Raw genomic sequence first — 18,839 nt, forward strand, 5'->3', positions numbered from 1 at the left:
CTCCTAGATTTTAAGAACGTGTTAGGTAGACACATGGATTTGCCACCAGAACCAGCAGTACTTTGACAGTAGTACTTTGCCCAAGACCTGCTTCCCCTGTCCACATCACCCTCACGGCAGGAAGCAAAAGCCTTTTGTCCCAGTGTGCTTTTTTGCCCCCCACCAAGTGTGTGACATGGCACAGAGGGCAGATAGAACATGCAGAGCAGCCTGGGCCTGGCACATGCTGTGGGTGAGGGCCTGGCCATGTGTCACACGGGGCTCCCTGCAGTGCACACCAAGTGTGGAGCACCACTCTCCAGGCTTTCCTCTCGGAGGTGTGCCAGAAAAATTCAGCCCTGAGCTGGCCTTGAGGATGCTCTGGCAGGTAAGTAATGCAGAGAGCTGATAAACCCGGCTTCACGTGCAGCCTTGAAGCCTGCCCTGCTCTGCAGTGTAGACATAACCACAGTCCAGGACTGTCACAGAGTGCACAGAAACATCAAGTGTAAATTAGAAGTGGAACAGTCATATACTTTGTACAATGTGATTTACATATCCAGATAAAAAAGTCAGTGTACCAAAAAAACCCCCGTGCCCTCAAAAGTTACATTCATGCATTTCCAATTTTTTGACTGTTTGTATCGGATACAAAGCTACTCATATTTGTCATAAAATAGTTTGGTCAAAAGAGACAGAAATTTCAAATACTTGTATAATTTTTCTGCATTTAACCTAAAATAAGAATTTGAGGAGGAGGGAGCTAAGTAAATAGTAATAGCAGTTACCTCTGAGTTAGGCAAGGGAAAAAAAAGGGAAAAAAAAACCCAACCAAAAATAAAGGCAAATGTGAAGCAGTAAGAAGTATTCCGTAGTGAGCATGTTCCAAGGTATGAGAAGTCCAGGCTGAGGGGAAATAATACTCATGCAATTTTTTGAGCATCCACTAAGCCAAGCCATAAACCACTGCTGGAAAGTAACACACAGAGTATCAAAAATAACTTCTGTGAGGTTTGGCAAGTGAAGTTTCTCTTCAGTGAGTCTTTGGCTGTTTTGAAAATGGAAGGCAAAGGAGAAAGAAACGAACAAGTTTCTGAAACAATATCACAGCATTGTTTAAGGTTGTGTTTTGGTGGGGTAGGGGTTGAAGGAAATGAACTGTATGGCATTTAAAAAGAGCTCCTGACTGTGGTGGGTGCTCTGAATATAACTGAAGGATGGGTATTTAGAGTAAAACCACACATGCTGAGGTGGGAGGGACCACGTCGTGCTAGCAAATACAGTACTGCAGTGTGGGCTTCTGACTTTTAATATTTTTCTTGCATTTCTTTTCTGCATGGCAGTAGTGAAATAGGGACCTCTAAGCTTCTGAACAACTGAGAGAACCAGGTTTGAAGAAGACATGAGGAAGAACTGGTCGTCAAAAGATTTCATAAAACTCAGAACCACGTGTGCCAGATCTGAGTTGGCACCACCTTTGCTTTTTTGACACACTGCAGCAATCGCAAAAGGCACCAAAGCAGTCAAATTAGAACATGCAGTAAAAGTTGTTTTGGACTCTTCTCTGTATTATAAAACTTACTTACTTGTGACTCTTATTTACACCTGTTACAAACAAATTTGAAGTCTTTCCTGGAGCAGACAGCCAAAAGAGGCAGATGCCAGGTGTTCAGGGCTGCACTGAAATGAGTTTGCAGAATTTGCTATTCATGTGCTGGAGTGCTCCTTTTCTGAAATGAGGCTTCTTAGAGCTGCTGTCAAAAACTGTTTAGATTTTTTAGTTTAAACATTACAAGTGTATACTCACGTACAATGCTAAACTATCAAGTGTTAAAAAAAAAAGAGAAAAAGAGTAAAAGGAGAAAAAAAATCTTAAAAACTGAGGACAGAGGGGCCCTGAGGAAAGACAGGATGGTGAGAGAGATCCAGCTGACCTGATTCCCCCTGCTGCCATGATCATCACTTGCAAGCTGAAGAGGACCTTCCACGAAGCACAGTGCTTGTATGTGGAAAGTAAAGAAATGGTGCTCTGGTCTTATTACAAGAATGGTGAAAAGTTTTTACCAACAAGGAGATGAATAAATGTGAAATAATCTTCACAAGGCACAGGGTGCACCTTGTTCTGCATCTAAGCCTTGCAAAAGCTGGCTTGAAGAGGAGAATCAGGCATTCATGTTCAGATTTGAACATCTTAGGAATCCTAATGTTTCCAGTTAAATTAATGGGTAAAAAAACCCACCTAATGAAAAAAACAATAAGGCAGTAAATGCTTCAAATTAGAGCAAGCATGGATTAGAAAAATACTAATTTCTTTTGCTTCCCCCAGACAACAGTGGATCAAATTAAGACATGTAAGCAGACTAAATATGCTGATTATATTCTGCTGTAGTTACGCATCTTACTAATTCTACTCATGATTATAAAAGGATGTTTCATTGTTCACTATAACTGTTATCTCAAGAAGAGTCTGTCTATAATTTTATTTATATTTGGCATCATTTTCATTACTGTTGTTACCAAGTGTGTACAATATTGTCTGTATTGCAGCTTGTATAGGGCATGTGTCTGTGCTTGCTTTACTCTTTTTGAGTTTATAAAGTTGCTATACAAATGCAAGAAAAGATGTTCAGGTATCTTTGAATGTGGTTGCTTAATCTAATTACATAGCCCCCAAAGTTTTAGCATACAGATGTTGAAGGCATCAGCTCTATTAACACATAACATCTTAAACATTAATATAGGCATTTTAAAAGCCTTCAGTGCAGTATTGGAATGCTGACACTTCTGCCCCACTGGCTCTAGGGAGCAAAGGGGAAGACTCAATATCTGGGCAAAGCCAGATACCACCGGGGACTCTACAGGGAGAAGGCACAATACAGGTGGGAAATCTAAATGAAAATGGGATGTCCTTTCCATAGAGAACAGAGAGGACCTGCATGGTAGGACCACCACGAAGCAGAGAAGGGAAATATTACAGCACCATCTAAAGACAGGCCTTCAACAGTATACAAAGTGTAGGACACCTAGAACAGGCTGTGACTGTTCTGTAACTCAGCAATTGTAGTCTATGTAGAGTTATCAGTAAAGACATTCCAAGTTAGTTTTCATAATCTTTAAAGCTTATTCTGTGCTTTGCTACAGTATCTTTAATAAAATAATCTTACAAATCTGCTTATTATTTTCATTTAATTCCATCTTATACCTGAGTTAATAACAGTCCTGGCAACAGGGTGAAGTTCCAGTTACCACCTGCTTCATCTGCTCCTGCGTTTTTCCCATTCACCTGCTAATGACGAGGAAAAATGGAGATGAATAAAAATTAAATAATCTTAGAAATAAAAAAATAAGAAAATATTACAGCACCGCTACAGTTTAATTACGAAAATTCCTTACACTCAGTGTTTAAGTGAATCTGAGAGACTAATCCCACTGTATTGATTTCTGAGTATGAAGTATTGGTCTTTGTCTGTGTTTACAGTACACCATTTCCCTTGTTTAAGATTTATCATCATTTTCCAGTTTTACAGTTACTGCCAATAATTAGAGTATGTTGTTTTAACCCCATCAGAGCAGTTCTAGTTAAAATTCTCGGTTTCCTTTATTCACCCCCTGGACTATATAGAATATCCTTTTAATATCTTCAAACAAGACCAAGCATAGTTCAAGTGCATTAAAAGATAAGATGAGAATTCAAAATAATCCTGGTGATCTGAAAACATAAGGTACTGTTTAATAGGAACAAGTGCAAGCTGAAATTATAAGACGTGCAAGTAAAGGAACAGGGGCTTAATTGCATGGAATCACAGAATGGTTTGAGTTGGAAGGGACCTTAATGATCATCTTGTTACACCCCCCTGCCACAGGCAGTGATGCTTCCAGTATCCCAGGTTGCTCCAAGCCCCATCCAGCCTGGCCTTGAACACTTCCAGGGATGGGGCAGCCACAGCTTCTCTGGGTGACCTGTGCCAGGGCCTCACACCCTCATAGTGAAGAATTTCTTCCTTACATCTAAACTAAATCTGCCTTCTCAATTTCTCTTGAAAAGAATCAATGGGTTATTCCCAATCAAATTCTGAAAATGAGTCTGCAACATCCTGCTGTTGCAAATAAAGGTAAAAACTGAAATGTCTAAACTGGGGTATAAATCTGCTCCTTCAGAACCACAGAGGCATGAGCTGGTGATGTCTCCAGTTTTGATCATAGCACTTGAAAACTAAGATACAGGGTGCATGCAGAGAATCCAGAAGAAAACAATGAATGTCTGGAAACAGAAAACTTCCCTTGTGAGCACAGGCTGAGTGAGTTTAAGTAATTTTACAGAAGAGATGGTGGAGGCAAAACACAATCATTTTCATATATATGAGAGCTGGTTGCAAAGAAAAACGGCACAACTGTTTCTCATACCTGCAGTCAACATGAATAAAAATAATTTCTTTAAATTGCAAGAAAGGAGATTTTGGTTAAACACAAAATGAGACTAAGTGACCTATTAAGGTCCTTCTCTGATCTGACTCTGTGATTACTTGCAAACTTTCTGCTTTAAAGTCACTTGCTTATGACTGTCAGTAGAGCTGGCAGTGGCTGCAAGAAAAGGAGGCTGCAGTTACAGGAAGGAATAAAGAACTGACTCCCTTAAATGCACAGCACACCAGTTTATCTAGTTAGTACTAGTGATACTAACCTCAGCTTTTAATCATGCCTCAGCAAACTGTCAGAAGTCTATGTAAATAAATGCGCTTTAAAACCACTTAATTATAAAATAATTATTCCTTGAAACATCAAGCAGTAGTTTAATCAGTGTTGACAACTTCCATGATTTTATTGAGTCTAATCAACCTGAGGCGGCCTGGTTTCAGTTGTGAGATGGTGTAATCAGCTGTTCTATTTATTTTAAAAAAATTGGATCTGCCAATTACATGGAAAATCCTAAAAGTGTAATCTGAACATATGCTAAAGATTAAAAAGCCAGAAGGTGAACAAAGCCACATATGTTTTTTAAGCTCATAATTTTAAACTAGGTTTATAATTTTAGGATATCTGACTCATGATTTTTGAACTCCTGGTTTGGCAGTACAAAATTACAGTGCCCTATATTCTGCTCTTCTGAATACTTCCATAGTACTAATCATGCATTTGTGTAATTTGCCAAAAACATGTTATACGGATTTGCAGAACTCTGTTTGTTATTCACAAAAACAAAGGAACACTTATTCAAGAAAGATCATGTCTTGTGGCTGCCTTTTAAATTAACAAGGAGCAGCTGTGCACAAAACCTGGAGGTACATAAATACAAGATAAGTTACATAGTTCCCTCCACATAAATACGATTTTTTTATGCAACACCTTGTGAGAAGGATCTTGTCATTTTATACCCTGGTAGTTCTTGTCTGAATTCCAAGTACTATGCGTACATTTGCAAATATAAACAAGATGGAGAATTTCGGTGATGAAAAGGTATTATGACAAAGTGTTATTCGTTCTTAGAACAGCAGTTGCTTAGGCTTTTCTGAACTGATTGCTGTATTATAAAATAATTCATTTTCACCAATACAATCTGACTTATGCAATTTTCTGGATAGTTTTTCTAGGTAAATGGATATGAGGAAAATGGATATCAGAATTTAAGGTCTAAGGTCTTCTGACTGTCAGATCTGAACAGACCATTGATTGCATTTCAACTTTATCGTAATGATCTGAGTGGCTGATGTCTGATTGAACTGTAACTTGGGTTCAGTCCTATTTTTATACTCCAGTGCTTTATGAAACACGTGGGGAAAAAATTTCCTTTTATCAAGATAAAGATAAGGGTTGAGTTCTCAGTTCTGCTCCAGATACTGAGCTCTTGCTTCACTGAAGAAATCTACATATCATCTTCATTTCTGGCTGGGTGGTGTAATGGACAACAGCCTACAGTGTATTACACAGCGTGGCCAAACAGGAGACAGGGGTGCAGTATCGATCCTAAACACAAATTAATGGATCAGAAAGGCACCTGCCACTTCCAGAGGTGCTGACTGGTTTTTCTGGAAGTTACAGCTCACAGATTCAGGATGAGGGAATAACAGCAAATGTTTTTTTAAAGCGAAAATCAGACTTGTGCTGAAGTCCTCCCCATAAAGCTCACTCTTTAATTTCTGAACCAGTCGGTTTGGCTCACCTGTAGCATGACTGCATATGAAGCAACATAAAAGAGAATCATGTGTCTCTTCCCATATGAGAGGATGACTGCATGGATGAGTTGGTTCACAAACTGCTGACAAAAAGCAGGCTGGTAATAGCTCTGCTGAGAAGAGAGAATAAGTCTAATGAGGTTTTAGAGGTTGCTCCCTCTCGTTAGACTGGACTTTCTCTAAGGACATCAGTAAGAGACAATGGCAAGAACATCACGTGAACTTCTGATTAGGAATGGAGGCTTAAAAGACGGCTCAGACCTGGACATATCATTGTGTAAGACAAAAACAGCACCTGCACGGTCAGCTGGAAAAGAAATACTTCTGCAACAGGCTGAATGAAACATTCGGTAGCCTTAGTCCACAGACCTTTGGATTTTTCCTGAGAATGGCCTTAAGTGTCTCATTTACACCACTGGCATTAAAATGGTGTGCTCATACATTCCTTCAAGATCTTTTCCCCCAAATTTCTATAGCAAAACAATTAAAGTGATGAAATAAACAGGACCGAGGAAATACTCTCAGCATGAGCAGCAACCCAGTCACTGGAAACATTTCTTTAGCAGGTTATCAGCACATCTGGGTGTCAGCACAACCATACCTGGGCCAAACTAGTTATTGGGCCAAGGAAACCCCAAACAAGTGTTGTCTGGAGCTCATATTTTGTGCCTGGGCTGATAAAACATAGGTAAAAGCTTTGGGCTAAATTAATGAAATCTGATAAAACCTGTTAGATTACAGCTATACTTAAATGAGACATCAAACTAATTTTGCTGCAAAGACTGCATATTGTGCAACAATATCAATATTGTTGTGTTATCTCTTCCTCCATTTGTTCTTTCCATCTCTTGTTTCTGTACATATGTTTTTGGGACAGGAATCCTCTTTTTACTCTGAAATAACAAGGTCTGAGTTTGTACTGCAGCTACCACGACAGTGTTCTTGTGCATTACTAGGGTTCCTAAGGGACAGTCCTCACAAGGATACAAATAATAAACAACATCAGCTTTTCAGCTGAAACGGAATTTATCAACCACCGCTCTTTGTATTGCCCTGGCATTTCTCCCTGCTCCATATAATGCAATCAGCTGAATGAAGTAGCAGTGAATTACAGGAAGAGATGGTTCAGGGATGAATCAGTTACTGGTCTAACTACAAGAGAAACCGACACCCTTCCCATCAAAGAAATATGCACACAGTATATACAGAGCAGCTCCTGTTGGAGGTGGGGACAGCCAAGTGTTTCCATTTTCCATTGACTTCTTTCGGATTTCTCTAACTGTCAGAACTCGTGTGGGGAAAAAAAAAAAGACCATGACCTGTGGAAGAATAATAGTTATTTAAGCACATGCAATATTTATGGTCAGAAATTGAGGCTCTTCCACCTCAAAACTACATACACGTGATACACAAAAGAGGTGGAACCCTTATCTTATAGAAAGGCTTTGAAAAACACACTAATGGAAACGAGGATGTTTTTGATCGGGAGTTCCAGTGCCTGTAACAATTATGTGAGTACAAATCACTCTGGGAAAAGCTGTGACATATTTTCTACGAGACCTGCTGCAGCATAGTGCTGAGGGCTGGGGACAAAGCTAATGAAACATGATTTAATCACACAGCGAATTTAATCCTTGTCTCATGTACCTTCTAATGTCTAAAGGCAGCAGACTTTTAGTAATGCTTACAAAGCAGCTACTGAAAAGGAGCAACTCACTGAGACTACCCGGAAAAAAAAAAAAAAGGTCTCAGGATGGTGCTTTGCCCTCCTTACTAGAAGTGGAATATTTTGCAGTGTTTGTCTCAAAGCAAGGAGGAATAATTTGGAGGAACCACAGCAGGTTTTCATGTTTAATATATTTTCATCAAAGCACTTTCCTGGCTCCGAGTTAATAGCTCCATAGCTTTTGCTAAACGTAGCCGTGACGACATCTCACATTAGCACAACAGACAAGAATTTGGAGGCGCTTCAAGAATGGTCACCGCGCAGGAACACGCAGCAACAGGGCCCCCAAATCCCTCACTGGTGCCATTCCCTGAGTCCTGGAGCCGGGACAGGAGGGTAGATCTGTGGGTTACACCCTGAGTTCTGGTGCGGGGGCAGCAGGGGAGAGCTGTGCCTTACACAGTTCTAGTGCTGGGATGAGAGGGGACAGCCCGGTGCCATTCCCTGCCCTCAGGTGCACCCCCACAGCAGCCCCTCAGCAGCGGCAAGAGGCTCGGGGACAAACCGGCCCCGCTGTCCCCGCGGAGACCGGGGCGTGTCAGCCCGCCAAGCTCGGCCGAAATAAGGCTAAAACGGGGCTCGGCAGGACCTTCCCTCAGCCGCGGAGGGAGGGCTCGGGGTACGTGTGTTTGTGTGTGGGGCGTTCCGACATGACAGCTCGGGAGTCTCCGCGCCCGGGGGGCGGGCGGCGGCCGCTCTGCCCCGGCACAAGCGGGGAGAAGCTGAGAGAGGGGGTGTTTGTGTCTGTGAGGGAGAGAGGGCGGAATTTCTGCCGCCCAGCTACCAAATAAGGGTAAATTCCCCAGCGCCGGGCTGCGCGCTCAGGAATGACAAGCACCGGGCGGCGGGAGCGGGCGCGAACCAGCGGCCCCCTCAGCCCCGCGCCCCGCGGGTCCGAGCGGGCGAGGCGGGGCGGCCCCACAGCCCGGCCCCCGCCCCGCCATTGGGCAGTGCCGCTGTCAATCATCGGCATAACGTCAGCCCCGCGCTGGAACTTTCTAGCAGAGGCGCGCGGCGGGGGCGGGGCCAGCGCGCAGAGCGGGCGCTGATTGGCCGAGGGCGGTGGCGCATGAGGAAAAACCCGGAAGGATCGCGGCGTAGGGGCGGGGTCGGGGCCGGCTGGGCGCGCGCCCGCGGCTCTGATTGGCCAGGAGGCGGGGGGCGGGCGCTGCCGGGCGGGCTGCGGGGGCGATTGGCCGGCGGGAGGCTCGCGAGGCGTCCGGATTGGCCGTCAGGGTTCTGGCAGGTTCCAGAAGCGGCGGCGGCGGCTATAAAAACGGCGGCGGCGGCGCGAGCCCGGCATATCGCGCCGCGGCGGCAGCGGGAGCGGGAGGGGGCGGCACAGCAGAGGCAGCGGAGCGCAGAGCAGAGAGCCGACACCATGTCTGCCAAAGGGCCGGCCATCGGCATCGACCTGGGCACCACGTACTCCTGCGTGGGCGTCTTCCAGCACGGCAAGGTGGAGATCATCGCCAACGACCAGGGCAACCGCACCACGCCCAGCTATGTGGCGTTCACTGACACCGAGCGGCTCATCGGCGATGCCGCCAAGAACCAGGTGGCAATGAATCCCACCAACACCATCTTCGATGCTAAACGCCTCATCGGCCGCAAGTATGATGACCCCACGGTGCAGTCAGACATGAAGCACTGGCCCTTCCGTGTGGTGAACGAGGGCGGCAAGCCTAAGGTGCAGGTGGAGTACAAGGGGGAGATGAAGACTTTCTTCCCAGAAGAGATCAGCTCCATGGTGCTCACCAAGATGAAGGAGATCGCTGAGGCCTACCTGGGGCGCAAGGTGCAGAACGCCGTGATCACGGTGCCGGCGTACTTCAACGACTCCCAGCGCCAGGCCACCAAGGACGCCGGCACCATCACTGGCCTCAACGTGATGCGCATCATCAATGAGCCCACTGCAGCCGCTATCGCCTATGGCCTGGACAAGAAAGGAACCCGGGCCGGAGAGAAGAATGTGCTCATCTTCGACCTGGGAGGGGGCACTTTCGATGTGTCCATCCTTACCATCGAGGATGGGATCTTTGAGGTGAAGTCCACAGCTGGTGACACCCACCTGGGTGGGGAGGACTTTGACAACCGCATGGTGAACCACTTTGTGGAGGAGTTCAAGCGCAAGCACAAGCGCGACATCGCTGGCAACAAGCGGGCGGTGAGGCGGCTGCGCACGGCTTGTGAGAGGGCCAAGCGCACCCTCAGCTCCTCCACGCAGGCCAGCATTGAGATTGATTCCCTTTTCGAGGGCATTGACTTCTACACCTCTATCACTCGTGCCCGCTTCGAGGAGCTCAATGCTGATCTCTTCCGTGGCACCCTGGAGCCGGTGGAGAAGGCTCTGCGTGATGCCAAGCTTGACAAGGGCCAGATCCAGGAGATTGTGCTGGTGGGTGGCTCTACTCGTATCCCCAAGATCCAGAAGCTGCTACAGGACTTCTTCAATGGCAAAGAGCTCAACAAGAGCATCAACCCCGATGAAGCTGTGGCTTACGGTGCTGCAGTGCAAGCAGCTATCCTGATGGGAGACAAGTCTGAGAACGTGCAGGATCTGCTGCTGTTGGATGTCACCCCTCTGTCCCTGGGCATCGAGACAGCTGGAGGAGTGATGACTGCTCTCATCAAGCGCAACACCACCATCCCCACCAAACAAACTCAGACCTTCACCACCTACTCAGACAACCAGAGCAGCGTCCTTGTCCAGGTGTACGAGGGCGAGAGGGCCATGACGAAGGATAACAACTTACTGGGCAAGTTTGACCTCACCGGCATCCCCCCAGCACCCCGAGGAGTCCCCCAGATCGAAGTCACTTTCGACATCGACGCCAATGGTATCCTGAACGTCAGCGCTGTAGACAAGAGCACGGGGAAGGAGAACAAGATCACCATCACCAACGACAAGGGTCGCCTCAGCAAGGACGACATCGACCGCATGGTGCAAGAGGCAGAGAAGTACAAGGCAGAGGATGAAGCAAACAGAGATCGGGTGGCAGCCAAGAACTCCCTCGAGTCCTACACTTACAACATGAAGCAGACGGTGGAAGACGAAAAACTGAAGGGAAAGATCAGCGACCAGGACAAGCAGAAAGTGCTCGACAAGTGCAAGGAGGTGGTCTCTTGGCTCGACCGCAACCAGATGGCTGAGAAGGAGGAGTACGAGCACAAGCAGAAAGAGCTGGAGAAACTCTGCAACCCGATCGTCACAAAATTGTACCGGGGAGACGGAGGGGCCGGGGCGGGCGGCTCCGGCGGCCCCACCATCGAAGAAGTAGATTAAAGAGGACTGAAGGACAGACTGGTTTATGGACAGTCACTCCGTTCTTTGCTTTGTTGTTGTTTTTTCTAACGTTTAAGGAAAACGTCCTTACCGATAACAGAGTTTATTCTGTTGGGTGTGTATAAAGGCAGATCTGTCAGCTTGGTTTTGATAAGAGGGAAGGCACGTCCTGCTTTATAAGGTTAGTAATAGCCAAATTTTGTTAATTCAGATACAGCTGTTTGTACTCTGGATGTTTGTCTCTGTCTGTTCTTAAAGTAACCACTTGACTGTTGCAGTTGACAAGTTTCAAGTTATGCATGATAATCTTTACAGAAGATTAAAAGAGAAAATGCCCAGTTCGGCTTCTGGAAATTTTGGTAATAAATAAAATGTATTTAAAGCATAAATCTATCCTCTTTTCTCCGCTCTGTGAAGGGGTAGTAGCCGGTGGGGGGGTGAGGGGGTTGAGGTGAGAAAGGACTTTCCTGGCAGTGTCTGTGGCTTCTGGGACCTGCCCTGCTGGGTGACGAGGGTGGTGGCAGTGGAGCAGGGGGGATGTCGGGCTCGGAGGGGTGGCTGGTGCTCCCCGAGGGGCAGTGGGAGAGAGCACGGGGGCTTCCCGAGGGGAGCCCAGCCTGGGCTGGGAGCTGGGGAGGGTGCTGGTGTCACAGCCCCCAAAACCTGCTGGTCCCCAGCACTGCCGCGGCAGGGAAAAGTTTCCCCAGAGGTGCGGGTGCTGTTTTGGGGCAGGACCTGCTCTTCCCCGCAAATGGTGTCTGGGGCTGGAGCGCCCGGCACGGGAATGGTGGCTGTGTGCGTGGGCTGGGGGAGAACAGTGGGGAAATGAGGAGAACAGAAATTAGTGTTGCTTGGCGGGTGCTGGGGCTCGATAGAACAGAGACCGGTTTGTGGGCAGCTGTACAAAGTGCTGAGTTATTCTTGGGTTGCTTGTCTGCATTCTGAGCTTTCAATACTTTACTGAACGTGTTTTACCCCCCTCTTTAAGACAGTCAAAGTAAAGCTGGGGAGTACGCCCCCAGAGCTGGGAGTGCTGAGTAAGAAACCAGTATGCTGGACTTATAGAATAGGCAAAATCTGTAGTAGTTAAACTTGCCTGACTTTGCTGCAAACTGTCTGCAGAGTTGTTCATTTGTTTAAGAAAGAAAAAAAAAAAAGGAAAAAACAAGAAAAAACAAAACTCTGCAGGCAGCGTTTCAGAGTCCGAGGCGCTGCGAGTTAATGAGCTCTCATGGAGGATCCTGAGATGGCACGCACATTTCGGGCTGGCTTGTCCTTTAAGGGAAGAAACTGCGGAGCCGTGGGCAGCTGGAGGGAATCGGCCGCCGTGTTTTGGTTTGTTGCTCGTTTGTGTGTGGGAGTGTTGGTGTCCCGGGAACCACGGCGAGTGCTGCCCCGCCAGCCCTCCCTGCCGCAAGGAACTTTCAGGACTCTGATTCCTTAAACTTGTAGGTGATGTATATTTCAAAAAGAAAATCTATCAAAAATATTTTGCGATAAGAAGGCAGACAAAAAATAAACTTGTTCAGTATTTAATCATCAGCACAGGTGTAAGACACGGGTTTACGACGTGGATTTCTCTCAGCTCTTTTTCCAGGGCACTGTCTGTGGGTTTTTATTTCACTGGCTACAGGTGGGGGTTACAGTCGTCGTGGGGGGAATGTGGGGCTTGTAAAAAGCTTGTTGGATCAGCTGTTGTTGCAAGTGGTTCAAAACCACTTCAGGTTTATTGAATGGTCTGTAGGTAAACGGCAGTGCTGTCGCAGTGAGATTGGAGAAGTCAATTGCAGCAACTTCAGCAGCTGTTGAGAGCTTCTGTGAGATCTCTGAAGGCTGCAGTCAGGCTGGATGCTCTTGGTGTTCAGGTACCCAGCATTTTTCTGGCAGCCAGCCTCTTAATTTCCAGGCTGTGACATTTAAAGGACCCCTGAGAATGAGAACATACTGTGACTTTTTTTTCTTAGCTAGGAACTAGTAGGTAAATATATTTATGAATAGGATGACATTATCTATAGGTGAAAAGCTGTTGTTGCAAAATGTACTACTCTGTCAGATACGCTTTTTCCTGACTGAAATCCCACTACCCTGGGATGACAATAAGAAAGAGGTGGTGCCCATTTTCGTTGTAAATGCAGGTTAACTTTTTTTTTTTCTATTAACCAACTGGTAATTGCTCTTGCTGCATAGTTTCCTTTACTTTTCAGCCCTTGGTTTGCATTCCTCAGCGTCGCTTCTCAGTTATTAAACACAATTTTTTGTTATTTAAGTGTACTGCAGGGCTAATGTAGCTAAATGTGCACAGCAGTTTGTCACACGCCTGTGCTGCCGTCTGTCCTTCCCCTCACCTCGGCCACTGCTGCCCTGTGCCTGTTTCAGCAGTGGGGCAGGCAGGGAAAACAGTGGAGTCCCTGTCCAGATGGTTAAATTACCCCAAGGGCTGAGGACAAGAACAGGGTAACACTGAAATAATTATTTTATTTTTTTCTACAAAGGGAATATTATTTGGTTGGACACACCTAGACCGTGTGTGGGGTATGTAAAGGATTGGAAACTTCTGCTAACTTACATGCTTGGGAAAAGATTTGAAGTCTTGAGGCACAGAGTAGCTTTTCAAGTATGTGAACAACCCCCCAGAACGCAAGAGGCAGAAAACTTGTAGGGCTCAGAGCTGGATTCCTTGCATTCATTCCCTTAGTTTATAAAACAAAGAAGAACTTTGAGTTGATTTTCAGTATAGTGTAGTTACCATGGAGTGAACTCTGATCCTGTTAGTGGAAACTTACCACTGACAGGATCCAGTGGGTCTGTATTTTCACCCCCTTGCAGTTTCTTAAAGAAGTAAAGTCAATTTCCCAAATGCTGCTCCTCATTTGCAAATAGGTGCATTTGGTGTGTACGTGTCATTCTGGGGAGTAGTTGCATGTTTGAAATGAATTTTGCAATGCCAGGAAAATAATCTTGTCTAAAATCTGCAGTTTCATTGCTTTCACAGCCAGTGTCTCTCATCCTTTGCACTGTCCTGACTCACAGGGAAAGCCAGCTGCTCCTGTCAGAATCAGGGGCCTGGGCTTCTGAACTTTGCTGTTCTCAAACAGGACTGTGCAAGAAAGATAAAGCCCACAGGAAGAATATAAAGTGGTTGTAACTTCCCAGCGCTTGTGCAACTGCCGTATTAATTTTTGATGGCCCCATATATTTGCTGATTGAGTTTGGATGGTATTGTCTCCAACGGAGGAACACCCGTAGCATTAATACTGGAGAATTTAATCACCCAAATTAAACCCCTTAAGTGCCTTAGCACCTTGCTCACGGTGCATCCAGGTGTGGAGTGATGCAAAGCCACCCCTCCCGTGTGTGGTGCAGGTCGCCCTGCAGTTCCTCGCTTTGCAGGGGAGGGGGAAGAGCCAAGAAAAGACAAAGCCGAAAGCATTACTAAAATAACGTGCCATGTGAGAGCCCTCGGAGAGGGAGCTGAGGACAAGGGAGGTGGCTGAGGGCAACCCACTCGGCAGCTGGAAAGTTGAGACGTGCCTGGGCAGGCTGTGTCCACCCAGCCGGCCGGGTGAGTCAGCCCGTGCCCCGCCGCCTCCGGAGCGTCTGTTTGAAGTTCTGCAGAGGACTGAGCAGACAGGCTGCAGCCCTGCTCATCCCTTGTGATACCATCTTAAAGGCAGGAATGAATACATCCCAGCAGCCTTCCTTTTATCTCTCGGGAGACACTGCGTGGAGCCCTGCAGGCTGGGCAGCGTTTCTCCTGGGAGCTGCCTGTCATTTATTTGAATGGTTCTCCTTGAAGGTTTTGGGGCTCTGTGGGGTGCAGCCAAGGAAGGAGATGAAGGATCTCAGGACTGCACCATAAATTTTGTCTTCCCCATTGTGAGCTACTCCTGCGGATACTTGTGAGGAACAGGAAGAAAGGGGAAAAAATGTTCATGGGATTCACATTTCCAGTCTTGGCACTTACATTAAATAACATAGCGTGCGTGCTTAATTTTAAACTTCCCTTTTTCAGTCCTGTCAATGTGTTGCAAGGTAATAGCACTCCAAGCTCTACTTATTTCAAAGGTGTTCCTCATTTCTCCTGCCTGGCCCTGTGCCTGGCTTGAGTTTCCTTTTCTGTGTCCCTTTAGAGAGAGTACCACGGTCTAATCTCAGCTCTTTCAGGGACACTGTACCTTGGCACAGGGGAATCCTGTGATATTAAACCAGCAAAGCATGTGGATGCTCTTACAGCAGCGAAATTATGTTCTGTAATTGTTCATCACAGGAAAAGTTATCACCCCTCCCTACCCCACAGCGAAACAAGTTATGCTAGTAAAGCCTCTTTAGCACACCTATGTGGGTCAGGTATCACATCTCCTCACCACTCTCATCCACATATTTATGCAGGCAGAAGCCTATGGCATAGGCCTGCCTCTAGAGCAGATTTTGCTTGCAGCAGCGTGCTGATTATAGAGTTGGGCAGGCCAGCATTTCCAGATGCAACAACATATTTCGCTTCCACATATGAAACAGCAGTATTAAAACCCCCTGATCCACCCTTGCATGACCCATTTGCCTTTACTCTCTCCTTCATCAGTAGGGTGGAGACACAGACAAGCTGGTTCCTCTTGTCATCCCAATAACAGCACGAGCCAGGGATTTTAGAGAGAGGAGAAATTTCCCTCTGAGAGCCAACACTTTTGTTTGTAGTCTTAAACAAAATCAAGAGTATAGGAAATGTGTGCTCCTTTTCCATTGCTAAAGATGTTTTCTCCCACCATTCAGGAATTGTTTTTTGCGTGTTGGCCTGAGCAAAAGTTGACAGATTTCTGTTGCATCCTGGGCCAAGAAGTGTGAGGTCATTCTTGCCCGTGCTTAGGTAGCAGCACCTGTACCCTCACAGCTGGAGCTGTTCAAAATGTTATGGTTCCAAATGATTTGCAGGTCAGGAGTTAAAATCTGTTTGGAACAGGATTGAGGAGACAAAAACGTTTCCAGAAGTGGCAATGCTGTGTACTTCAGGCAGGACTCTATAGAAACCCCCACGCATTCAGGGGTCTTAGTTGGCTTGCTATATTCACTGGCAAGCATCACGAAATACCTTCTGTCAATCCTTGTAAGAGCTGCTGCACAGTGACTCTGACAGTCTAGAAATCACATGTCATAGCTGAAAGCAGCATTTCTTTTTGACAGGCTGTATCTGAAAATGGAAACGTATTTCTTTCAAAACCACGTTTATTTCTCATTTGGCAGAGTCCTTATTTCTGTGCCTCAGACCTCATTCACATGTTTGCAAATGTACCAACACAGCCTGGTTAAAGACAACTGATGATAGTGAGTCCTTAGTCCTACCCCCAGCACTACAGGTGGGAGATAACTAAATTAAAAATTGTAATAAGCTAAAAATCTCTCTAATGCACTAAAGTTCTCTAATGCCATATTTTCCTTCAAAGCTCACAGATCTGAATAGTGAAGATCTTGTTTATAGTACTTCTATGCTAAGTTTTCACAGTTTTCCCCCTAATTCTAAAGGGCTGACAACTGCTCCTGTTTAATAATCTCACCTGATAACACCACACAGAGGGAGTAATTGCACGAGGATGTCAGTGGAAGAAAGTGCAGCTGTTTTTTCTGGCGTTTCAAAAGCAGCCTGTGTGCCTGTGAGGATTGCTGGGTAGTTGTTGCATCCTGAGTTTCCTTAGACCCTTGGTCTGGGCTCAGGAGCTAATTTTGCCTCTGCCTCTCAAACACCTGTAGCCAATTTGCTGCTGTGGATGTAGCTGTGAGGCCACAGGGCTCTGATTCTGGGGCATGGCTGGTGCTGGTGTCCCGGGAAGATGAGGATGTGAGGTGGACACACCATCTCTCCAGAAGTTACAAAGCTACCTAATTTCCCTTTGTTTTGGGTGATCCAAGGAGTGCACTGAATTGCAGCAGTGTTGATATGTGAAAACAGTGCAAATTGCTGAGAACAAAGGAATTAGGAGGTTCAAATGTCACACAAATCTGAAGCAAAAAATGCCACGCCAGTGTTCACAGTACTGTGCCTAAGGACAGTATTTATTCCATTCATATGGCATGATCCTGTTTTTAATGAGCAGGCAGAGTGCTTGGCAGGTAAATGGCCTAGTCATGGACAGTATTAGCTACTGTGAAATTGAATTCTGTACTTGTGTGTCCAATACAAACAGTAGTGAGCACACGTGGAGTCTAATATTCCCAGAGAAAACAGGGCTGACATTTAACTGCCCCTGGGAGAAGAGGAGGAAATTAATACAGTGGGTATGGAAGGCAGAAGCTTGACACAGCAGGAAGAAACAAGAGGCAGAGAAGAGGTGGATTGCTGGATGGTGAGTCAGTGATATTTTTGTTGAGTTTATGCATGTGTTTATTTTCTGGGTGTGATATCCAAATTAAACATTAGATATACCTAAAGAATGGGTACATATACATACTTTGAGTGTTTCCAGCTACTGGGACGCCCATGGACACACAAACACCACAAGAAACAACACTAAAAGAAGCCTATTAAGGATGCAAGGTCAGTTGTTCAGAATTATGACAATTGCAGCAAGCCTTTTTCTTGCTTTCTTTGTGCTTATGCCTCATAACCCAGTTTTTAATTATGCACTAACAGGTTTTTTAACTTTTTTTTTTTCTTCTGCAGGGCACCTGCCTCAGTCATTGCCCACAATGGGCAGTGTATGCTCTAAGTAGTATTTCATGGTTCAACATACACATTATTTACCGTGTGCTGTCCAGCCCCAGCTCTAAAGAAGAATCATTGCTTAGGATGCTGCCTGTGGATGCCATGACGATCACATCCTGAATGCTTCACAACATTATCCATTATCCATAGCTTTCCAATCCTGAAATGTGCACAGTTCCCACAGAAAGAAGGTGATAAATCAGCAAAAGCCGAATGCCATGTGTATATTGTGGGGTCTTCCACTGGAAATGCCAAGGAGCTTTTTTCTTCACAGAGCTTAGTGTTATGCACTTCTTGGACTGTTCAAAGTAGATTTCTCGTTCAGTCACAGCTGTGGAGACTGAATCCTGCATTTCAGACTTCTATGAAGCCAGGCTGTTGTCTCAGAAAGAGGAGAGCATGAAATTATGGACATTGGGGCTGAATGTGGGTTGGAGTGGTTTGCCTGGCATTCTGTGACTGAAGTCCATGTGGAAATCAGCTTCTCTCACAGCCTTCACTGTTTCAACCATTGCACCTTAATTTCTTGTAATCTTGTGTTTCGTTTTAGAGCTTCCAGCTTTTGGAAGGCTGAAGCGTGGATGCAGCTGACTCTATTCGCCTTTGTTACACAATGTCAGGCTTTTAATTAATTTTTTTTTCCCAGATTGATACTCATTTGGGCCACCAGGACAGGTGGGATGTTCCCCTCTGCAGCCTTAGCTCATGAAATACCTGGACTGATCTCCTCCAGCAGGCGCTTTGTTAAGGGTAGCACAGTGCTGCATCCGAGTATCCCAGATCTCCTCTCCTAGTAACTGAGGCATCTCGGTTATGGTGAGTGGCTATACTCTCTAACACTGATGTCTGTCCTACCCCCTTTACAGGGCCAGAGACAGTTCTGTCCCTCCCTTCCAAAATGCCTTCTGGATTTGTCTTCATTTTCCCCTGGTTCACTTGTCTGCTGCACTGATTCCCAGGCATTCCCCACCTGCCTAACCATCTCTG

At 45.9% G+C, this 18,839-nt stretch overlaps 2 protein-coding genes across 2 annotated transcripts in view; both read left to right on the forward strand.

Annotated features, from left to right (window-relative positions):
* ZBTB1 (zinc finger and BTB domain containing 1) overlaps positions 1-7,187 on the forward strand; it is a 28,697-nt gene extending 21,510 nt beyond the window's left edge. Inside the window, exon 3 of the mRNA XM_050334939.1 lies at positions 1,323-7,187. Within this exon, the coding sequence (XP_050190896.1) occupies positions 1,323-1,359 (37 nt within the window). The 3' untranslated portion in view covers positions 1,360-7,187. The remainder of the gene's footprint in view (positions 1-1,322) is intronic.
* A 1,915-nt stretch (positions 7,188-9,102) lies between these two features.
* HSPA2 (heat shock protein family A (Hsp70) member 2) lies at positions 9,103-11,550 on the forward strand. Its single transcript, XM_050334940.1, has one exon. It carries the CDS (start codon positions 9,257-9,259, stop codon positions 11,159-11,161), a length of 1,905 nt encoding a protein of 634 aa, XP_050190897.1. The 5' UTR covers positions 9,103-9,256; the 3' UTR covers positions 11,162-11,550.
* Positions 11,551-18,839: the final 7,289 nt, after the last annotated feature.

This window comes from Myiozetetes cayanensis, unplaced genomic scaffold, assembly GCF_022539395.1.
Source record: "Myiozetetes cayanensis isolate MyiCay16 unplaced genomic scaffold, myiCay2020 scf6-25, whole genome shotgun sequence".
Taxonomy (NCBI): domain Eukaryota; kingdom Metazoa; phylum Chordata; class Aves; order Passeriformes; family Tyrannidae; genus Myiozetetes; species Myiozetetes cayanensis.